This window comes from Astyanax mexicanus, chromosome 1, assembly GCF_023375975.1.
Source record: "Astyanax mexicanus isolate ESR-SI-001 chromosome 1, AstMex3_surface, whole genome shotgun sequence".
In the NCBI taxonomy this organism is placed as follows: domain Eukaryota; kingdom Metazoa; phylum Chordata; class Actinopteri; order Characiformes; family Acestrorhamphidae; genus Astyanax; species Astyanax mexicanus.
This window is the reverse complement of record NC_064408.1, coordinates 49,615,401-49,638,271: the sequence shown is the minus strand read 5'-3', so window position 1 is coordinate 49,638,271 and position 22,871 is coordinate 49,615,401. Positions and strand designations below refer to the sequence as shown.

Here is a 22,871-nt window from a genome sequence, read left to right as displayed (position 1 = left end):
CACAGCTGCCGAGTGGAAGGAGGCTAAGAAGCTTGAAGACCAGAACCAGCCGGTTCCGAGACAGCTTCTTCTCCCAGGCGGCCAGGCTGTGGAACAGCCAGTAGAACAGTGTTCTGCCCAACCCACCCCACTGAAACCCATACAAACTCTGCACCCTGCACTTTACTTTACACTGCATCTATCAGACTTTCCCATATTACCCCTGCACTCCCCACTCAACACATTCCTTACCTGCACTTACTCATAGTTATTCTGTCACCTACTGGACTATTTACTCACTTCTACACACACACTCTAGATATCTGCATATCTACATCTGTGCAACATTTGTTCTGTGCAATATTTGTCTGTAGTGTAAGTTATTATGTTTATTGTTATTAAGTGTATTGTGTATAGTGTTTATACTGTAAAGCTATCTGTATGTCTTTTTATATTGTATTTTATTTTATTACTCTTCTTGTACATACTGTTCTCTGCACATTGGTGGGAATCTGCAACCAATTTTTTCACTCACATGTACACCTGTACTCTGTGATGTGACAATAAAAATCTTGAATCTTGAGTAAGTATTTTAATGTATCCAGTAAATGTTATTAAAGGTCTCATTCCATCGTTTTTAAATTCATTTTAAACAGTCTAGTTGTGTCTGTAGTATGAATGAATGCCATGTGAGCTGTTTTTTGTGTAAAAAAAAGTGCTCAGGTGTTTCTATTTAGCCCTGCTGTAGATCACTGAATTACTGGTCTCTGAAGAAAGAGAGGATTTGGTTTCAGGTCAATTTGATACTCTGAATTGGCTCGAAACTCTGGAGACACTCAAATTAAATTGCCCTGTAGTGTGTGTGTGTGTGTGTGCACAAATATGGATTGGCCCTCTGTCCAGTCAGTTCCTCAGCACCCAATGTACACCTCCAGGTGGACAGTTGTTTCCAGGTGAGATTATGTTGTTTGTGATTGCCTGCCGCTTCTCATTGGTAAGTGAATACATGCTGAGTTCATAGTGATTGTATGTAGAATGTAATTATAATAGTGGTGTCAATCGATTCCAAAATTGTATCGGATTAATCACAGCAATTTTTTGTAATTAACTGCGACTTATCGCACTTGCTCTTGATGCAAGTTTTTACTGACACATAAACATTTCAGCTTGGTTGTGAGGATTTCTGAATTAGAACTTATTTTGCAGAGTATAAAAGGGCCTTTTCAAACCTGTAGTTGCTTTCTTAGTTAAAATGTAGCTCCCACTGTTTGGTTTAGGCAAAAACCTAAATGCACCAAAATACACACCAATAAACCATACAAGCACGTTGTCTCCTCTGATCGATCAGAGCTGTTTTTTGTGGGAGCAAGAAATTAAATATAGCGATAAGATTATGCGATTCAACGCATATATCTGTGCAGTGTGAAGCTGTTTTGACACAGAAAGCTGAAACTTTTTTGCTGCACTTTCAAACACAGTGTTTTCAATGGGGGTGTGCTGCAGATGTATTAAACTTAGTGTCATGGCTTCGAGCAGTGAACACAGCACATTTTGTGCTCGTAGTGTGTAAACAGCATGGAGCAGAAGAGATAGAATTTGTTCATAGCAGTATATTATCTTTCTTATATATTGGATTAAACTGCACCTTATCAGCAGTTTAGCTCAATTAAAAAGAAGTATATTTGATAGCTGCGTCGGATCAAGAAGAGATCATGTTCTCGCAGCATCACTGTATCCCTAGAAAAGGCAAACAAGTGCTATGTAAGTGTTATAGGAAATAAGCTATTCAAATATTCTTTAGGTAATCAAAAGCAGTTGTGCTCTCACTGATATTACACCGCTCTAAAGAACCCCTTTTGACCCCTTTTATATTTAAAAATAAGTGCACCACTTAGTAATCCAATGCAGCCTGTCTACATAGGTTACAGCCAATTGCATCCATTAGTTGATGAGTGTTTTAGCTTTAAAATATCTCTGTTGTAAACACATGAATCACACCTACGCTCGCTGACATTCTCCCAGCACGTGGGCTTGTGATCTCATCTCTGATCCGTCATGCCATTGTGCCAGCTTCCTGACTCTATTATGCAACGCGTGGCAAAGCCTATCATTAGTCTCTCTGTTACCTGGAAGCGATGACATTAACTCTCCTGCCCCGTTCCAGCTGCGTGCCCACGCGTACCACACTGGCACCATATGTCACCCATCACGCGGGTACGTGCGCCGCAGGCACCTGTAGCAGTAACACACCTGCATGGGTCCCCTCCCCTGTTCTGGGATCAGTGTAGCCGTCTAATTTGCAACGGTTAAAGGTCAAGAGCTGGATTACTGAAGCTGTTCCCAGGTCAGTGCCATGAGACCACCTGCTACCTGCTGATAAAAATGCACGCCCGGCTCTGAACTTGGATCGGCGCCTAGAGTGTGAACTCTGGATTAGACTGGTGGATTGGGTTTGTTATTTAAGAGAAGATTTAATTCCCTTTACAGTGATTACACAGGAATTCCATCTGCTGTTCGGGATGAAGGGTAACAAGTTCAGAGAGAAAGGGGAGAGATGAGAGTATCCTCGGGTCACTTTGAGGTCCTGAAACACACTCATACCTCTATGGGATCATCGCAATCCAACACACTGCAGTGAAATGTCAAGAAAACCCCGGGTAAATATCTGACTGACAGCTCGGCGCTGCGTGTTTGACTGCCGGCTTTATTGATGTGGCTCACTGCAATCAAATATTTCGTATCTCAAACAAAGAAAGCTTTATGCTCCTTGACTCAATTAAGCCGGCGCTGTGAATCGAGTAGGATATAATTGCCTGGAACAGTATCAGACTGAAGAAAGAGAGCTGTGGGAGTCATCTGAGAATTATGAGGTCATATCAGGACTAAACATAACAGTCTTAACTCATCTAAATTTGTCAGTTCATTTTTCTTCAAGGGGCTGTTTTTCTTCACGCAGCATCACGCTAGAGGGAAGGAAGAATTTTCAAAAAGTACACAACAATGAAAGTCATTTATTTAAATTTTCCTACTAACCACCAATGTGTTCATGACTTTTTATCATTAGAAGGAGGCAAAGGCAAGTCTTAATAAGTGTAATTCTGCCTCTCAGCTACAATCAGGTGAAAAAACACCCACATATTTCACAAGTGTTTCACATTTTGCTTTGTTGCATAGACTAGTGCTGCACTGGGATTGAAAAACAATGTGTAGAAGCTAATAAAGAACACAAACAATGGCCAAAAGCTATTGAAGCTTATGAAGCTTAAAACTTGCTACTAGAGCAACAGTAGACTTATCAGTAGATTCTGCAGAGTGAAATGAAATGAAAGCTCATGAAATGATTATTAGCCTGTATCAGCTAGGAACTACAGCATAAAAGATTCAATTTGTTATGGTGGTGAGTATTCTAAGAAAACATGCTTTGAGAAACTGCATTCTCCTGAAGTTCTTTTATTGATTCACACTCACATATCTCACATATATTATTTTTTATAAATATATTGTTCTATTCATTACATGATCTCTACTTTACTTGTGCACTGTTGGAGAACACATGCTACATATGAGTGGCATTCTGGCTCTATAGTATTAGATGGATTGCTCAGAAAGGTTGACCAGGCATTAATGTTCTTTAGTCTCTCAGACTGCACTGGACCCAGTATAGCTTCTGGAGAACAAAAGCGAATTATTTTGGTTTCAATACAAATAACAATATCTGCCACAGACTATAGGTTCTATTCAGGAGCGTAGCTAGCCTTTTTTGTGGGTGCTCTGCTCAAGCACCCCCTACACTGAGTGCCAGCATCCCTAAATATATTTTTAGGTAACCGAGTGTGTCTCTAAAAAGCGAAATTAATTTTTAAGTCTTAGAAAGTAGACTATCAAGCAGAACAATTTAAGGAATAATCAAACAGCACTCTTTAGGCTGTTTTTTAACTTTTTTTTATTTAATAATGCTGCAGGCTCCAGCAACTGTCCACTGTTTAAACTGGAACGTGAGACGCTAACTGTGGTGTAATTGGACAATCTGTGTTTTTTATATTAAAGCCAAGGTGTTAGACTAGTACTGTCTGTATGTGTATCAGCTGATTAATGTTACAGAATAATAGAAGATGAGACAGGTGATGTCCCACTCCTGTTTTTTTTTCAGTGTGTGTATGTGTGGCATGCCAATCAGCCATAGATGGATTGTTGGATTAGATAGATTGGATTGTTTTTTTTCCAAAGAAAATAACAGGTTCAGGTTTATATGAGAGAAAAGGTAAAAATAAATGATGGGATTTCATTGCTCAGTGTGAGAAGATGCCCTAAAAATTTGTACTGAATTTTTAGTAGCGTCTTGCTTTTAGTTATTTAAATTAGACCAGATAACTAAAAATACAGCTGTGAGAGGAATGTTTAATAAAAATATATAAATATGTGCACCCTACTCCCTGTACATAATAGTTTGTGTGTCTTACCCCTCTTGGGAACTGTCCTCAATTAAATTTACACTATAGTTTTTCTTAAGGGAGTGTGGTGCTGCTGGGTTCATTGGGTCCTCAGCAGTGATGGTATAGTTACTTTGAAAAAGTAATCCGATTACTGATTACTGATTACTCCTTTAAAAAGTAACTTAGTTACTTTATGGATTAATTGATTTTAAAAGTAACTAAGTTACTTTACAAGTTACTTTTTTAGTTACTTTCAGCAGCTGCAGACACCACCTCCTGCCGCGGCGCCGCCTTAACATAAAAACTATAACCAGTTTTGCCAATACTCCCTTTATTGGAAAATGCATTTTTAACAGCAACAATTTATCTCTATTAAGTTGAACTATTTCCTAAAAAAATAAGTTTTTTTTATAAAAATAAAAAAATTAACTTAACATAAATATATTTTTTTTATAAAAAATAAAATATGGTCTTTCTTGATTTTACTAAACATAAATACTTGTTTTTATAAAAAATATATAAAATAAAGAAAGTCTTTCTTGACCTGACATATTTAACACAGTAAAACTGAACATTGAACTTGTTGTTCTCTGCAGGGCAGCAGGGAGTGGTTTTATAAAACAGAACCGTGTATATGGTCTAGGTCAGGGATCACATATTTGCAGACTGCGGTCCGGGTCCGGACCCAGACGTTGTCCAATACGGACCCATACCGGACCCAACTACTGAGAAGGATTTAATTCTGACAGCGTTCATTTAAAGCACCGTAACTTTTCTTGTCTTTATGGTATATGCGCTCTGCACCACAGTGAACTTCCAATCACGTGTGGTGTAAAATCTTTAAACGCTCTCCTCTGCCAATCAAATTTGTGGCAGACCGCTGCCCTGGCTAGTGAATTGGGACGCGGCCGCAAAAAAACGGCTTTATAAAGAGATAGGGAGCCGAGAACTGGCGGAAAACGAAAACGGGCGGAAACTAAAGACACGCCGAGTGCGAGAGAGAGAGACAGGGGAGAAAGCGAGACGCGTGTGATTGGGGAAGAGCGGAGGGGGAATGGGTAGGGGAGCGGTGTGTGTGTGTGTGTGTGTGTGGAGGAGATGAGGTGGAGAGAGAGAGAGAGAGAGAGAGTAACGCACAGTGACTTAAATAAGTAACTTTAATCTAATTACTGGATTGGAAATAGTAACGCGTTAGATTACTCGTTACTGAAACTGAAACACCAAAACTATTCCCATACAGTCAAACTGAGCCACCACAACTATTCCACTGGTGCTGTACAATAAATCCTATTTTTACTGTTATTGTGATATAAGATTTCATTATAAACACATTGAAAGAGCTGCAGTAATGTCTGCAATAACAGTAAGCTCAAACTGTTATACTTTCAATATTGGAATATCCAACAGCGCTATTGCACATCACATTTTATATCCATATTATACACCTCTATATTCCATCCTGCTAAAACCGAAGCACCAACCCAGTTCTCTCCAGTGAAAATTAAAGACCCAAAGCCATCTCAGCCAAACTGGAAGTTTACTACGCTCAACCCTTAAAACTAAAACCATTTCACCCCAGCCAAACTAAACACCCAATCTGATCTCACCACGCTCCACATCAGATTATATTAAACTGTATAAATGAATTTGAATACTAATCTAAACGAGGTGAATGACTTGGCGCAGGGCAGTAAAGGGATTTGTCCACTTTCTCTCAGGCCTGTGACTCTCACAAGAAGGCACATTGTGGGAGCATGTGCAGAAACGTGACACATCCCGCTTCTACGCTTCAGAGCCTGTCTAAGACACGGCTATTACATCATTTTTCTTTGAAAAGGGAGGGGAGGGAGTGGTGGATCCGAGGACAAGCGGCTGCTTTTCCCGCGGCCTTCCGGCCATCGCCTCGTTAACAGCTGCGAACGGGTGTCGCAGGTCAAGAGATTGTTGCGCGCATTTAATCCAGACGGGTCATCAACCAGCTTCGCCAGCCTAATCTGGACAGATGGAGGGGGAAACGGCCTTCCCCGTACAACACTCACTCACTGAACTCACTGATGGACTCGTCAGAAAAACATCACTGAGAGACGCACTCTAACGTACATCAGACACAACAGCAACCAACACATACAGTCGCTACTGTCAGCATCACTGGAATTATGCTGTACACAGCTGAAAAATGTTTTTTAAAAATTGAGTAGTGTTCAAAAATTATATTTCTATTTCATGTATAATAAAGACATTCAGGATACTCAAAACAGTGTAGTGTTTAAACTCAAAGAAACATGCCGTATTCAATGCTATTTGAAGAGTTTTTTTATAGTGCTGAATTGAATGATTTCAAGGGCCCAAATACCAAAGGATCCACAGTTTTTCAAATAAGATTATGATAAGTTATGTTAACATAGTTGTGTTTTTGAATCACACACTGTTCTTTCTGTAAATTCCAAATAGAAAGCTTGAGAGACAGTCCACACTTTGAAAAACAAAACTTTTCATAGTTCTTTTTATTGTGGTTTTAAATTCATTTGAACAAAACATATTACTTTTCATTGTAAACTATAGCAAACTAATTGCCTCAAATAATATTATTAAGTTTCAAGTTAAAAGTTGGTCTAACTAAATAATCTGTGCTGGCAAAATTTACAAATTGTAGTTGAACCCTAGTTGAGGGCAAGGCAAATATTTTGCACAACTGCACATGCTCAGTTTGACTCTTTAGTTGAAAAGGGTCTACTGAGCAATTCTGTTGGGGTTTCCACCTGATGTTAGTCACATTATTTGCATAATGGGCGTGTCGTCCCACCTCTTTCTCATTATCAGAACTTACTATTTCTACTTCATAGAAAATTAGTCCAACTAAAGAGATAAAACCTTCTTAATTTTAATGGAAGTTAATGTAAAAAGAGTTTATTTCAAGTAATTTTGGAGAATTTCTATTGGTCCATTCATCAAAAAAATGTTGACACAGTCTAAGGGACAGTTTGTGTGTTCGAATTATGTAGTAATCTAAAAAAACACAAAAACGAAAATACTTGTTTTTTTTATTGGACAAACGATTTATGTATTATTACCTGCTAATACAGTAGTTTAGTTTATCCTATACATTTATGCTGCGATAAGGAACATTTTAGGTACAGGTATCTAAAATAAATAGCTTTAATGCAAAAAAAATATATTACGATTAAAAATTGATTTCACTTTTTGTTTTAACTCAAAATATTTTTTTTTTTTAGAAAAACAGTGTTTAAAGTTGAGTCAACTCATAAACAGTCAGTTCATATTTAATCATATTTAATTTGTTAGTTCATATTTAATCCATGCCCCTTCCTCCAATCTGTTTATTTACATCTGCAGGTTTGTGCTCCCTCTATCACATGGGGGAGGCCTTATTATTCTAAATAAACATGCAGGGCTGTGTTGTTGTTGGAAACTCCTGTGTTTTGACAGGCAGGCAATTAGACTGCTGTGCCACTCTAAAGCTGTAAAACTGTGAATATTTTTTGTCCAAAAAGAAAGGAAAAGCACATTTCCTCAGAACTGCGTTTATGCAGTGTAATTTCACAGCTCTATAGTGGCACAGTGGTCTAACTGCCTGCTCATCAAGTGTGAGTTCAAATCTCAGCAAGAGATCAGTACTTCAATATGAAAAGCCTCTCAGTCTGAGGACATCATTTGACATGCAGATGTAAACAAACTGAGGGCGAGGAACACACACTAAAGATCCTACAAAATATTAAAAAAGTTTCAGCTGCAACTAATTCACTTTCAATAATTCATTTTTTTTAAAGCTTTGTTTCTTGACTTTTTTAAAGTACTTAAGATTTACAACATAGATATGTTCATAACTTGCACAGTACAAATGCACCACCATACATCAAGAATTAGTGATAAACTGATATTAATAACAAAAGGCCAAAGTACAAAGTCTAACAAAAGGCTAACAACCTAAAACAAGGGTAAAAAAACGAAAAGAAAGAAGAAAGAAAAAAAAAGGGTGGGTCAACTAAACAAAAAAAACACAACAAGCAAGTGCCAAATATCTTCTGAACCCAATAACTTTAAAAATAATAAGAACGTTTCTCATTCTGGAATTGCAGGTAGATTCAGTTGTTTTACATAAGAGAAAAAAGGGGTCCTAGATTGCCCAAAATTTTCTTGTAGATCCTTTAAGTGTGTGATAGATTTTTTCTAATCGTATGCACTTAAAAGACTGTTTCAATCCACAAGAACATGAGAGGGGGGTGCGAAGGACTTCCATCTAAGCAAGATCAATCTTCTTGCCAACAAAGTGGTGAAGGCAATCAGATCTTTGTTTGATTTAGTCAACTGTAGAACTTTTGAACTTTTAACACTATATTATTTATTTAATTAACTTATGCTATGTTACTATTTCTGTAATGCTCTGTCATTTCTTTCTTATTTTATTATTTTTTACTGCATTTGCAGCTCGGTGTATTTATATTGTGAGAGGGGTCAGCTAAGCAAAACCGATGCCATTTTTTAATATATCAGTTTTAAAGGCACACAAGCAGCAAAAGCTTGTTAAATTCTATTTCATAAATAAAGGTTTAGCAAACGATTATGATTATGAGTAAAATGACAAAAGTTGATTTCAAAGTAAAAACACAAGAGTAAATCACAGGTCCTAAAAATTCTTAAGTATGAAATCTCCATCCCAACCTAAATATTTTCCCAAAACCAGGAAATAAGAGCTGCAGAAGTTTTACAGTAGCTCTCCACATAACTCCTCACTAATACTGCAGCTTCAAACTTCTTCACAGCACAACAACGGGAGGCGGCCTTAAATAGCAGTTTAGCTCAGTAACCCACAAATCCAGCAATGTAGGACGCCTCCCAGACCTCATACACGATCTGTATTTCTTTTATAGTTCAATAGGACTCAAACCAAAGCACAACAAAAGTCTACTTTAGGATGATATATTCAGCTTCAGCTCTAAAGCTGGCAAACGCACAACACTCCTCTTCCCCACGGACCAAAACCACTTCTGTAAAAGTCCGCTACAGAGAGCCATGTGTAGTAAGAGTAAAATCCCTCTGAAGCTGCCAAAAAGACACTTTAAATCCCAGAACTGACTGTACATCTTTGGTCGCCCCCCTGAGGAGAGTAATCATCTGAAAGTGTGCTGGTTCAAATCCCAGTCCACAGAACTGATGGGGTAATTCCTAGAGGCCCCACAGAATTGAGCCATGCTCAGTTTCTTATCAGTCAAAGACCTTTTTAAGGCCACTCAGAATAAAAAATAAGTTGGAGAAAAGAGCAATGTACACTGTAAAAAATGAAAGGACACATGCAATTCCCCTCAGAATCAATAAAGTACTTCTATTCTGTTTTATGCTACACTATTTCACCTTGTTGGGTTCCTCTGCTCACCACACTGATGAAACCCTTTAGAGAGCCCCTTGGCACAACTTAAACTGGGCAGTTCTCTGTGGAATTAAAAAAGTTATTTTACTGGGTCTGAAACATCTGGGTGCTTCAAGAAACCATCTATATATTTATCTATTTCTAGGTTCTTCAAGGACCTCTGAACCACTTTACTGGCTATTCAAGGCAATGTTTATATTTACAGTATGAGAAACCAGTTTTAGCTGGATGTTATAAAGAGTTTTTTTCACCACGGAAAGTATTCTGTGATCATCCACCTTTGTGGTCTTCTGTAAAAGTCCAGAACATTTAAAGCTCCTGAGTTCACCACAGCACACTTTCTACCAAGAACGTACCAATTTGTTGATTTGGCCACTCTTAACATTTTTGCTATCTTTTTAATAGCATTTCTTCATTTTTCAGTCTAATGATGGTCTGTTTCTCTTTTATTGAGAGCTCCTTTAACTGCATGTTGTGGGTTCACAGCAAAAGCAACCAAATGCAAATGCAACACTTGGAATCAACTGCAGACCATTTTTCCTGTTTCACTGATGGTGGATTAATAAGAGAATAGCAGATGAAGCTTTTTATCCAATTATTATATATTAGATACTTCAAAGAAGCTCCTCTTTTTTAGATGGCAGCTTTACACACCTTGCCATTTTCTCAGTCCGTTTTATGAAATAGTGCCCCCAAAAAATGTCTTTCAGTTAACAGCTGTGCTGAACTTGTCAAGAGTTCATTACTTTAATTTTTCGTCCTCTTAACGTGTTTGAGAGCATCAGTTGTAAAGTTGTGAAGAGGTAGAATTACAGGTATACAGTGAATAGCTCTATTTCAGTAAAGTTTTAAGAACTACTGGCAGGAACTACTCAACAAGTAAAAAAAAAAAAGATTTAAAGGTCAGTCAATCTGAAACATTTCAAGAACTTTAAAAGGATCCCTAAATGTACTCTCAAAGACCATGACAAATGTTATGATGAAACTGGCTCTCATCAGGACCACTCCAGGAAAGGATGCGTGATTACTTATGTGTAACTTCATAGTCTTTATAGTATGACTTTAGTATTAATTTACAATGTAGGAAAAATAAACAAAAAAATAAATAAAAGCATTGAATGATAATGTGTGTCTTAACTGGTTCTGTGCGTATGTTTATTGCCAAGTAGTGAATGGAAGTCATCAAGGCCAGGGACGGGACCTATGTAAAACTGAAATACAATCATCTGTTTGCTTATTGTTATTATTGGTGTATATCAGTGACAGTATAAGCTGATATTATGAAGGTCAGTGCCTGATAGCGTGTTTTATATCTCCAAAGACTAAAGTTTATAAAACCTGCCTGTTTTACCAACTTGTAAAGCATTCAGATTGAGCCAAAACATTCTGTTTACAGTGTTTCCTTCTTTAGCTGTTGCTCAACAGCCTTGAAAGACATTAATGGCATGTCAAAACGTGTCCTGCATGTTAAGCAGAACTATTCAGAACCTCAACAAAACACGCACCATCGCCACGTCCTTCATAATCCAACTCACTGTCACCAGCAGGGGGTTTCAAAACCGGCCTCTGTGGGCAGAGGCGCACAAAGCTGCTTAAAAAGGGCCCCGTGGTTTACTCTCCTTCTCCGCAGCATTTTAAACACAGCGCCATGCGTTACAGGACTCGGTCCGTGCAGTTCGAAAACGAATAAATAAATAAATAAATAAACATACAGATCACCCCCCAACTCAAAAAAGCCTCAGCTATCCATTACACCTAATAGCTGCAGAGTGCTTCTCCTTCGTGGATCAGACGCACTTAATCCAGCAGTGGTTATCTGTGTTCAGATTAAGGTTATGCACATTGCATTAGAGCATGCTGTTCGTGACGCAGCTTTGGGGGACCTTCTTAGAAACCATACTGAAATATATTTAGACTCATCACCCATCCCCCCCCCCCACTCCCCACCCACCCCAAATGGGCTGGGATTACGCCACATTGTTTGCTCCAGTTCAGAAGATTTGAGTCTTGCTGATAAGGGGAAGGTTCAATGAGATGTTTTCTACCTGTGGGCTACAGATACACAGAGAATATGTTATCTGCGTGAAGCTTTTATTCCTCTCTTCCTCTGTCAGCCTCGCAATGCCTGTTTTTAGCTCCGGATAGAAGAGGAAAACCGCCGCAATACAAACACTTTGAAGATCTGGCTGTTAGTGGGTTATAACAGTAGAAAACAATGAGGGTACATCTGGCTCCCAACATCTGCTACTTTTCATAGGTTCAAGTATATTATCCAAAGAAAAGCATTGGCAAGAGAAGAGGATACTCTGAAGCAACTGCCTATGAGCCTAAGTTCACCATGTCTAGTGGTTTAAGGCTATAAAGCCCACAGCATTGAGCTGGTGGAGTAACAGAGCTCAATCCAGTACTGACTGCATCAGTTGGGATGGCACACCTATTTATCTGACTTCGAAAATGATTTTTTGACTGACCAAGATCTAATGCCTCACAGCAACAGTCCAACATTTAGTGGAAAAGCTTTCTCAAAAGAGTTGAGGCTTGTACTGCAGCAAACTCCCTACTTATACTTTTGAGTTCTGAAAAATGGGAGTTATATTTACAGTGGTGTGAAAAAAAAAGTTTTTTGTCATACTTACATTTTTTTAGATTAACAAACATATTTTAATATCAGACATTTCTGACCTAAGTAAATATATGTCACACCTTAGCCCATGTCTGTTTTGTGTTTTTCCCCTCATTTGGTCCCTTGTGCTCCTGTCATGTGTTCCCAGCCACGTGCTTCTGTTGTGTTTCTGTCCCTGTCTCCGCCCTAGCTCCGCTCTAGCCCTGCCCTAGCCATTAGTGTTGTCACCTCCTGTCTCATTTGTAACCCCGCCCCCTTGTTAATTGCACAGGTGTCCCTAGTGTGTGCCTGTGTATAAATACCTCATGTACTCCTTTGTTCTCTATCGTGCTTTTTGTTTGAACGTGTCCTGTTACTCTGTCCGGATCTTGTTAATCTGTCTTGTTTAGCCTTAGACCTGCTATGTTTTTTGTCTTAAGTGTTCCATGTTTGCTTTATGTAGTTTGTTTCTTTATTTGTTCTTTTTGCTTGTTTGTTTCAGTCTTTTGAGTCTTTCACATCTCTATGGAGATGTCTTTTAGCCCACTTCTCATTGCAAAATTGTTTTAATTCAGCTACATTGGAGGGTTTTCAAGCATAAGCAGCCACAGCATCTCCATCAGCTTTGACTAGCTACTCCAAAACCTTCATTTTTGTTTGTGTTTTTGAGCCATTCCAAGGAGGATCTGCTAGTGTGCTTTGAAAACTTTTATCCAGAAGGACTTGCAAAGGTGTTTCACTGTTTCCTTAGAAAATATTTTAAAGCTTAGATACAGTTCAATTCAAAAGACTGTATATGGCTCTGGAGTAAAATAAGAGACAACCAATGATGAAGGTTTTCCTTGGTTTTACCAAATTAAAAGACCACAAGCCATCAAACCAAGCTGAAATGCTTGAATTTTTGCTCCAGGAGTGGCACAAAGTTATCCAGTGTGTAAGACTGGTGGAAGACAACATGCCAAGATACATGAAAACTGGGATTAAAAATCAGGGTTATTCCACTAAATATTGATTAAAACTTTATGAACATGAACTTGTTTTCTTTGCATTATTTGAGGTCTAAAAGATCTGCATCTTTTTTGTTATTTCAGCCATTTTCTGCATATAAATGCTTTAAATGACAAAATGTAAATTTGGAATTTGGGAAGAAATATTGTCCGCAGTTTATTGAATAAAACAATGTTCATTTTACTCAAACATATACCTATAAATAGCAAAATCAGAGAAACTGGTTCATAAACTGAAGTGGTCTCTTAATTTTTTAACTATGCTAAATACTCTTTGAAGAGATGGGTCTTCAGGCTGCCTTTGAAAACAGCAAGGGAAAGTGAAATCACTGTGATTTGGTGTCAGGAAGGAGAAATGTCTGGATGACTGTTTTCCAGGACAGGGAAAAGTCAGGATGACCATCTTCTATGCATTTTGAAGGTTGGCAGGTCAAGCCAAGCTGAACTGGAAGCTCAAAGAGCTCTTGGTTCAGATGTGGTGTTGACCATTCCATTCGGAATAAAGGGACTGCTCCACTTTTGACTTTGTAGGTCAGCGTCAGGGTTCTGAATCTGATGTGGGCGGCCACAGGAAGCCAGTGAAGAGAACAGTAAAGACAGCAGAGTAGATACATGGCTGGATAAACAGGTGTCCACAAACTTTTGATAAGAGGTTGGTCCACCCACACCTTCACACCTACATACGTCCTGTAGTCCTACAACACTGGTAACATAGTTTAAATTTAACCTAACATGTTCATTTCCGGCTCTTCGAGATAAGGCCATGCCACAAAGCGCTTTAGGGAGCACGCAGGGACAATGGCGCCATCCCTCCAATGGGATTTCAGCAGTCAAGCTCCCGCTATTTTCCTCCCCTGTACAGAGACCCCCTGCTGGCACACGGCCTTCCTCAGAGATAACTGCTCCTCCCGCGCTCTCGGAGCAGCCCTGTGTAAGAAGCTTTCATTAGAGGAGCGGCACGCTGCACCGCGCGCCAGTTTTTGAAGAAGCCGCAGAACACTGCAACTGGGACAGCTCCAGCCAAACCATCTCAGACACGTTCAAAACATGAAACCTTTTCATTATGCTTGTATAGGAAGAGACAGCCGAGACTACGCACCTCACTATTTCTGGACTCCAGACTGTGCATGCCAAATACAGAAAGAGAGAGAGAGAGAGAGAGAGAGAGAGAAAGAGAGAGAAAAAGAGACTGTATGCATTGTAGAAAGAAAGAAAATCTGAGTGAGACAGAGAGACAGAAAGAATAAAAGAGCAATTGCATTAGAGAGAAAGCTAAAAGAAACAGACAAAAAGAGAGTCCGACAGACAGAAAGAATGAAAGAGCAATTGCACACTACAGAGAAAAAGAGAGAAATGGGGTGAGAGAGAATATGGAAGCAATTATATGCTTTAAACAGTTTGAAGAGAGAGAGAAAAAGAAAGTGAAATTCTGCATCAGGTGAAAGGGGAAATGAAAGATCGATTGAATGCTTTAGAAAGATAAAATGAGAGAAAGAAAGAAAGAATAGAGTGAGAGGACTGAAATACTTTTGATGATCCTTCATTTGAAACAAGTAGGAGCACACAGCAATCACAGCCAATCATCTCAGTCAATAAAATGAAATTAAAGCAGCGTACATTAACTGAATTCTAAAGCCAAACAGCTCTTCATTAAGAAGAGCAGCACCACACCCGTTTTCAAAGCCTTTGGATTCTTCATGATCCGATAGAATTTCAAATCAGATAAAATGCTTAATTTAATCAGTCCAGAGAAACTTTAGTTGCCTATTATCTGTATTTTTTAGTCTGATTTAAAAAAATGCCATCTTAACTTAACCAATAATTAAATTAAACAGTTAGCATGTTGATCTCTCTGTCCTGACAACCCAGAATACAAAAATAAAGAGAAAAAGGATACAAAACATTTATAAGACATCAGTTGAGTAATCAAGTCCTCACAATGAATAACCATAAACATTTCAGTTATTGTTTTTTCTTCATTCATTAAGGGAGTTATAAAAGAGATACATATGGCTGATATATTCATTGGAAAGGCCCAAATAAACATGGAACTTTAATGCAAAATGTGCAATCTGGTGCAATCTTAGGGTTTATATTAATAATAATAATAATAATAAACCTTAACAGACACAATGTAAAAACTCTACAGCGGATCAGCAGCTTTTTGGTTAATTGTGGTTTGTTCCCCCCTTTTCACTACTAAAAAGGCTTTCACACTGATATGAGGGACTGAAAGAAAATAAAGGAGGGAAAGAAAGAGAGGAAGAGAGAGAGACTGCAATAGAGAAATGGAAAAAACATGAAAGGGAACATAAGAGAGAAGGGATGAGAGAGAGAGAGAGAGAGGGAGAGGGAGAGGGAGAAAGACAGAAGGAGAGAGAGAGAAAGAAAAAGAGGGAGCAGGAGAAAGAGAGGTAGTGAGTGAGAGAGAAAGTACGTGAGAGAAAAAATAAAAAAGGGAGAGATTTTGAGGAAGAGTGCGGGAAAGAGAGAGCAAGAGAGAAGAAAATAGAAAGAGAGAGAGAAGGAGAGAAAGAGACAAAAATCCAAAGTGAAAGGTAAAGAAAGCATGAAAGAAAAAAAGAAAATAAGAGAGAAAGAAAGAGAGAAAGAGAGAGAGAGAAATAGAGAGAGAGAGAGAGAGAGAGAGAGAGAGGAGAGGAGAAAAAGACAAAGCAAAACAGAAATGAAGGAAAAAATGAAAGAGAAAGAGAACATTAGATAGAAAGAAAGAGAGAGAGTGAGAGAGAGAGAAAAGGAGAAAGAGAGTGCAGGAGAAAGAAAGCAAGAGAAAATAAAATAGAAAGATGGAAAGAATGCGAGAAAGAAAGGGAGAGAGAGCAAGAGACAATAAAATAGAAAGCGAGAGAGAGGAGAGAGAAAGTGAGTAAGTGAGAAAGGAAAAGAAAACATGAAAATGAAAGAAAAGGAAGTAAGAGGGGGGGATAAAGAGACAGAGAAGGAGAAAGAGAGAAAGGAAAAGAGAGAGGGAGAGAGAGAGATTGAGTGAGTGAACGAGAGGGAGAGAAAACAAAATAGAAGCAAGGAAGAGAGAGGGGGAAAGAAGACAAGAGAGAGTGGTAGAGGAGGAGAAAGCAAGAAAAAGAGAAAGAGATATGTGAGAGAAAAAGTGTGAGAGAGAGAGAGAGAGAGAGAGAGAGAGGGAGGAACGCTCTGGATCTTGATGTTTCTACAGTGCACGCTTGGCTGATCTGAAGCCCCACAGGAACGGACATCACACGTACAATAACTGACAGTAAAATTAAGGTGTTTTTTATCAGCGCTGTCAGATCTGGTTTCAGACAGCTTTCCCTGCGTGAATAACAGGTATCCATTCTCACTCGCCCACAAGTGCTTTTACAGCAAACCGTGGACGGCCTGCGCTGCACATAAAGCCCCAGCAGCTGTTGAGTCTTTGAAATGACAGCTGGTTTCTTTTGATCAAAGGTTCTCGTCGTATGTCTGAGATATATCTTAATGACTTCTTGGCAACAGAATCTCAGAGTCTCCACAGCGGCTTGACCCCTAATGGGAAGACAACACACACCAGACCAGACAACCGGTCAAAGCAATCCCACAGTTATTATAAAACACCCACAGCCTACAGAAAGTGTTAGGACAAAAGTATTGGGACACCTGCTCATTTGTTGTTCTTTTAAAATCAATGTACTGACTCTAATTTGCAACAAAGGCTTGCTGTGAGAATATGATTGCATTTATTAACAAAAGCATAATTCAGGTCAGAATATTAGATGATCAAAACCAATCCTTATAACACCACCTCATCCCATCCAAAAGTACTGGATGAAGAACCATCATTCCAGGGAACACAGTTCCATTGCTCCACAGCTCAGTATTGGGGGCCTTTATACCCCTCTAACCCACACCTGGCATTAAGCACGACACCAACAGATTCTAAAATGTTTATCTATATGTTGTTTTTACATAATTTGCACTTTAAATAGCATCATTTACATTGCAACCCCATGCAGTTCATTTTTTTACATTACTGTTTTAAACCTTTTAGGACTCATATGTATGCAAATGATCTCTGTTCTAATATGCTTCTGTAAATTGGGCTTCAGCAAGCAGTACAGACTGAAACATTGAGTATATCATTAACAATAATGATCAGGCAAAACTGCTGTAAACTACTAAACTACGGACCAGCATTTTAATTGTTTCTGTAACATTGCAAAAAATGTCACGTTCTCGTCCTCTTCTGTGTCTCTCCTGTGCTTCTCTGTGTTTTTCATGCCCTCTTGTTTGTTTATTTACCATTCCTAACCACATGACCCTCTCTGTGTCCTCCCTGTCTCCGCCCATGTCTTCAGTGCTCCCACCTGTTTTCATTTGTAGCTCCGCCCCCTTATTACCTGTACCCAGGTGTTTTATGTTTCCTGTTCCCTTCATGTGTATTTATGCCCCTGTATTTCAGTGTTAGTTTGATGGTTCTTGTACGTTTCTTCATCAGTTCTGGTTGCACTTTTCTTTGTCTAAAGTTTACTCCTTGTTACCTTGTTGTTTTAGTTTTGGATTACTGTTTGTTGTTTTGTTTTATTTTTTCTGTTAATAAATATATTCGCATTAGCATTCGCTCTCCATGTCCTCTCCTTGCTGCTATACAAACTACAAAAAAACTATACATTTCTAACAGCCCGTTTTATATTTTAGATTATTTTTCATATATTTTCCACTGTGTGTGCCCGGGTACTGAATGGGACACTTTGATGCAATGTTCATAACTTTCTATTTTGGTTTCAGTGAATTAAGACCTTTAAAACAAGTTATTTGCATTATAATTAATCTAAACGTTTCTGACCTTACCGATTCACTCGCAGGTGTTTAAAAACAAACAAATACATAAATGAAAATCATGAATGAATACTGAATGTCATTTTATTACCTGCAAAAGCTGGCCTCATAGTAAAATCGTGATCTTCTACTCGTAGTAAGTGGTCCGTTTTCACCTTCCGTGTTTTGGTTCCATCAACCACTTTTTTGGACAGTGGGCTGCAAGACATTTTTAACACTTGAGTACACGACAGAACACGACACACAGCTAAGCTTCACTATTATCAACTACAAATAACAACAAATGTTGAATTACTGTGAACCACATCATACATTAATTACTATCATAAATGTTACAATAAAATGAATAATGTAAACTAAGGTCTGCCATAAAGTAACTATTCCTAGTACTAGTACTATTAAAGATTACATTTATATGAATAATCTTACAGGACACTATCACAAATGTTACTCTTCTATAAACATTTCACAAACAAAATATTTCACAGTTATAAATTACATCCTTTCACACCAACACAATGAATCTGAAATGAAACAATCAAAACCGCATTGATTAATGAGATTTACTAAAAATATTGCATTAAAGGTTTATGAATGAAAGCTATTGTTCACAAGTTCCCTCCATTTTTACATACTAGTAACTGGTAAGGAATGTACCCTCATTATTTCAAGACCAATTACAGAGATAAAAGGGTGGAGCTGACTGCAAGAGTTGAATTTGCATTGGCTAGTAGCTGTTGAGTAGCACAGAAAATCTTAATACATAGTCCAAAAACAGTGTTGTTAGAGCAATAGCTTTAGGGGGCCTTAAAGGATTCATGATCTTCAGCACATTGCATCATCTGTTAAACATGGTGGCGGTAGTGTTATGAAATTGGAATGTGTGGCTGCTAATGGATTTGGGTCACTGGTGTTTACTGCTAAAGTTATTTCAGAAAGAAGAATGAAGAAAGAGTGAATTCCAAACGGTATATAAACATGGTTTTGACACAATTCAATTCAGTCAAATGCTGTAAAGCTTAGGGTTTGGGTGATATATATGGGTTCTGGAAAGGGTTTGCATCCATACTGTATACTTAAAGTTATCTTTTTATTTTTAATTATCTTAGCTGATCCAGGTATGTTTAAGCCTATGACAAAAAATGGTGAGTGTAATATTTGTGTGAAACGTTCTGTCTGAATATCAGTTACATCTAGTTTAAGTTAAAAACCACTGAGGTATTACACAGAAGCAACATAACAAAAATAGTGCCAAAGTGCAAATACTTGACTGGACATGACTGTAAATGTTAAACTACTCTACCTGACACTTTATCAGTTGACACTTTATCAGTATCAACTCAACTTGGCATTTCCTGTCTAGACGCTGGTGTGCATATCCTGAAGGGAGGTCACGGTGTGCATCTAAATCATCAGAAGATCATCCGAAACGACCATGTGCCACGATCAAAAACGACTTTCATCTCTCACCCACATCCCACTGGTTGCCGGGAATGTTAGTGCTAGATATTACACATAAAAATCACCCTGCGGGCTGTCATTCGGAATAAGCAGCGGCACGCAGCTCCTCTCTGGCATGAAACAATGCTCTCCTAAAAGCATGTTTATTTCCAGCCGAGCTCATTTTATTTCTATTTCAACAGCTCCCTTAGGCTTTTCCATCTAAATTAAAATGAAGACTTCCAAAAGCAAGTTGGAAAAGAACCCCCCCCCCAAAAAAAACATACAGTCAGCAGCTCTGTATACAAGCAAATACAACTTTATTGCCTCGTTTATTTTGTTTATGCGTTTTATACGGAAGCACACCTTTTTAGTCAGGGCCATAAGAAAGTCGTTCACAGGTGGTTTTCTGCTTCAGGGATCAGCGCAGGAACTCAATCCCATAGAGGTGAATTGTGGTGAGGCAGCACCTCGTGAGGTCGTTTGCAAACTGACCTGAGTAGCAGAGCGTCCGGCATGCACATAATCCCCCCATATCATAACACACTCACTGGATGAGTCAGTGGCAGTGTTGATGTGTTTTCAGCTGAGCGTTACACTGTCTGGATTGGTGAAGCATGTGTGCCAGTCTGCTTTTTACGCACGACACCTCAAAACAAGGCAAGGCACAGCAAATCATAGTGCTTTCCCAGTTATGCAGGGGGATATCTGGATCAGGTTTAGAACAATTTACGTGAAGTAGTTTAAGTCTTTTACATTTTTTTTTGTCTTTTGATTTAACCAAAGAAATATCTGTCTTAACAACAAACACATTTTCAGCACCACGGACAGCACCCAGGGTACCATTAAACATAGAGTAAGCATCACATGGACAGAGCCGTTCAGCACCACGGACAGCTCAGTACTCAATAACACCCAACAACACCCAGTACCGTGACCAGCTCCCCAAAGTACCAAAGAAAAGTCCACTAAATATCATGAATAAAGATTTGAATGCCACGGAGATCATCTTTATTATGTAGTGGTATAGAATAAGCTCGATAAGCTTACTAGTGTTGTGATAGCATTAATAACGCAGCATTTAGTTACATGACCACTGCCCAAGTGTCTGACAAGGCCTATCACCATAGTTCCATTATTAACATTGATAATTATTGTAGAAAATATAGTGAAATCACCTCACACAACACTGTCACTGAGGTTGGGCCCATTTTTAGCCCCTTTAGTACCTTTAGTTAAGAGACATGCTTACACTATACTTCAATGTACTAGGGCTGCAACGATTAGTCCATATAATTGACAAAGTCGATTTTTTTAATTAGTCGCCTACAAATTTCACTGTCAGCTAATCAATAAATTTGTAACAGTACTACATTACACAAAATGCTGGAAACAGAAGCACTATGGGAGATGGGTAAATGGCTCACTCATACAGTTTAAACTCAACTCAGTCTGTGTCTCAAAAAGCGCCCAAACACAACAGATTAAATTTTTATTTAATAAATATCAGCACTTTCCACGTTTAAATAACATCTAGACATTTAAATACTTTTTAAATCTCATGTTCAGCTGTTTCTATCGTTTTTAGAGATGGAGAACATGGCAGAACTAATCGACTCTTCGACTAATCGAAAAAATAATCATCAGGTTAGTCAACTACCAAAATAATCATTAGTTGCAGCCCTACTTTGGACTTCCCTTTTTTTTGTGGGAATGCTATTTGGCCCTGTAGGATCATTCTGCACATTTGAAGATACACTGGCACTGTTGTACTTTGTGATAAACAAAAATGCACTTAAGAAAAAAATACACATTTTGCACAGAAATAAACATCCCCAATAATGGAGCCACACCAAAACAAAACAAAGACAAAAAAAACACAAAAACAGCCAATATAAAGTGCCAAAAAGTCATAAGGGTATTATTTTTTTGGAGGGTCCAATATATTATGCCTAGTAGATGCTCACGTAACATTCAGCTGACATTCACAACTGACTATCCAATAAATGCAACTGGACTCTCAGCTGAATGTAACGTGTGATTCTCTATGGAGTTTAACTGTTTAGCAAACCTTAAATATAACATTAAACCATGTATACAACATAACCTTAACTCCAATATTATTCCAATCCATCAATCTAACCCAAAAAAGGGGTACGGTTACTTTTAGGTTTAGGGCTTAGATGTAGGGTTTCATTTAATAGAGAATCATTTACACTCAGCTTAGAGTTCATTTGCATTTAATGGACGTTTAACTGCATTTTAGTTCAACAATCAACAATAGACCACCCAAATAAATACATTGAGATACCGCCATATTCATCTCTATTATTCAACTAATATTCAGTCAAGGTTTGTAAGAATGAAACTGCATTATTATGCTACAAAACCATCAATATAGGCAATATATCAGTGGTAAAAATTACAGTAATATTGTTTATTGTAATTAGGTATTTCTGAGTCGATATATTGTCCACAAAATGAAAAGTTCCACTCCAAAAGAGCTCAACCAAAGACTGACCAAATCATGACAACAACCTACAAGCGAGCCAGACTAGAAAACACGAAATACTTAAAATAACATACTAATAAAAAAACATGCAGTATCAGATAAGTACATACGTTCCGTGCTTGTGAGCCTCCAGGTTCGCAGACCACCTCCGCTTCCTGCTCTTGTGTTTGCCCCCCTCCGCGAGCGCGCTGAGGCAGAGGATGAGGAGCAGCAGTTTGGCGGAGTAAGGCATGTCGGAGCCCGGGTCAGGAGTCCACGCGGCGGCGGGGCGAGGGCGGCGCGCTCAGGCGCTCTGTGCATGGTACGGAGGGCCGCGCGCGGAGACCCGCATCGCGCGCGCTGAGAGCGGTGAGGAGGAGCAGGAGGAGGAGGACGCAGCTCCGCACTGAGAAAGTTTTTGGGCGCGTCGCAGTTCGCGTCTCAGTGCCGCTGGAGAAGCAGCGCGCTGATTGGTTCTCCGCGTGATGACGTGAACGTGCTGAAGGTGGGGGTGTCAGCCGGCCACGAGCCAATGCTCAGACACACAGCGCCAAACTCCACCCCTCTCCGCCCTGGGATTGGCTAGTGGTGTCCCTCCTTCTGCAACGGGATTGGTCAGAGCTGCTCTGCCTTCCTTGTGCTGGACTTTATTGTTTACTAATAAAATCGGTGGTATATTTCACAAAACTGGATTTTACAGTTTAACAGTAATGGGATA

At 38.8% G+C, this 22,871-nt stretch overlaps 1 protein-coding gene across 1 annotated transcript in view; it reads right to left on the bottom strand.

Moving 5' to 3' along the window:
- gabrr2b (gamma-aminobutyric acid type A receptor subunit rho2b) overlaps positions 1-22,568 on the bottom strand; it is a 54,355-nt gene extending 31,787 nt beyond the window's left edge. The window contains exons 1-2 of the mRNA XM_022662373.2: positions 22,285-22,568; positions 18,314-18,420 (exon numbers count right to left, since the gene is read on the bottom strand). Coding sequence (XP_022518094.1) covers positions 18,314-18,420; positions 22,285-22,406 — 229 coding nt within the window. The 5' untranslated portion in view covers positions 22,407-22,568. The remainder of the gene's footprint in view (positions 1-18,313; positions 18,421-22,284) is intronic.
- Positions 22,569-22,871: the final 303 nt, after the last annotated feature.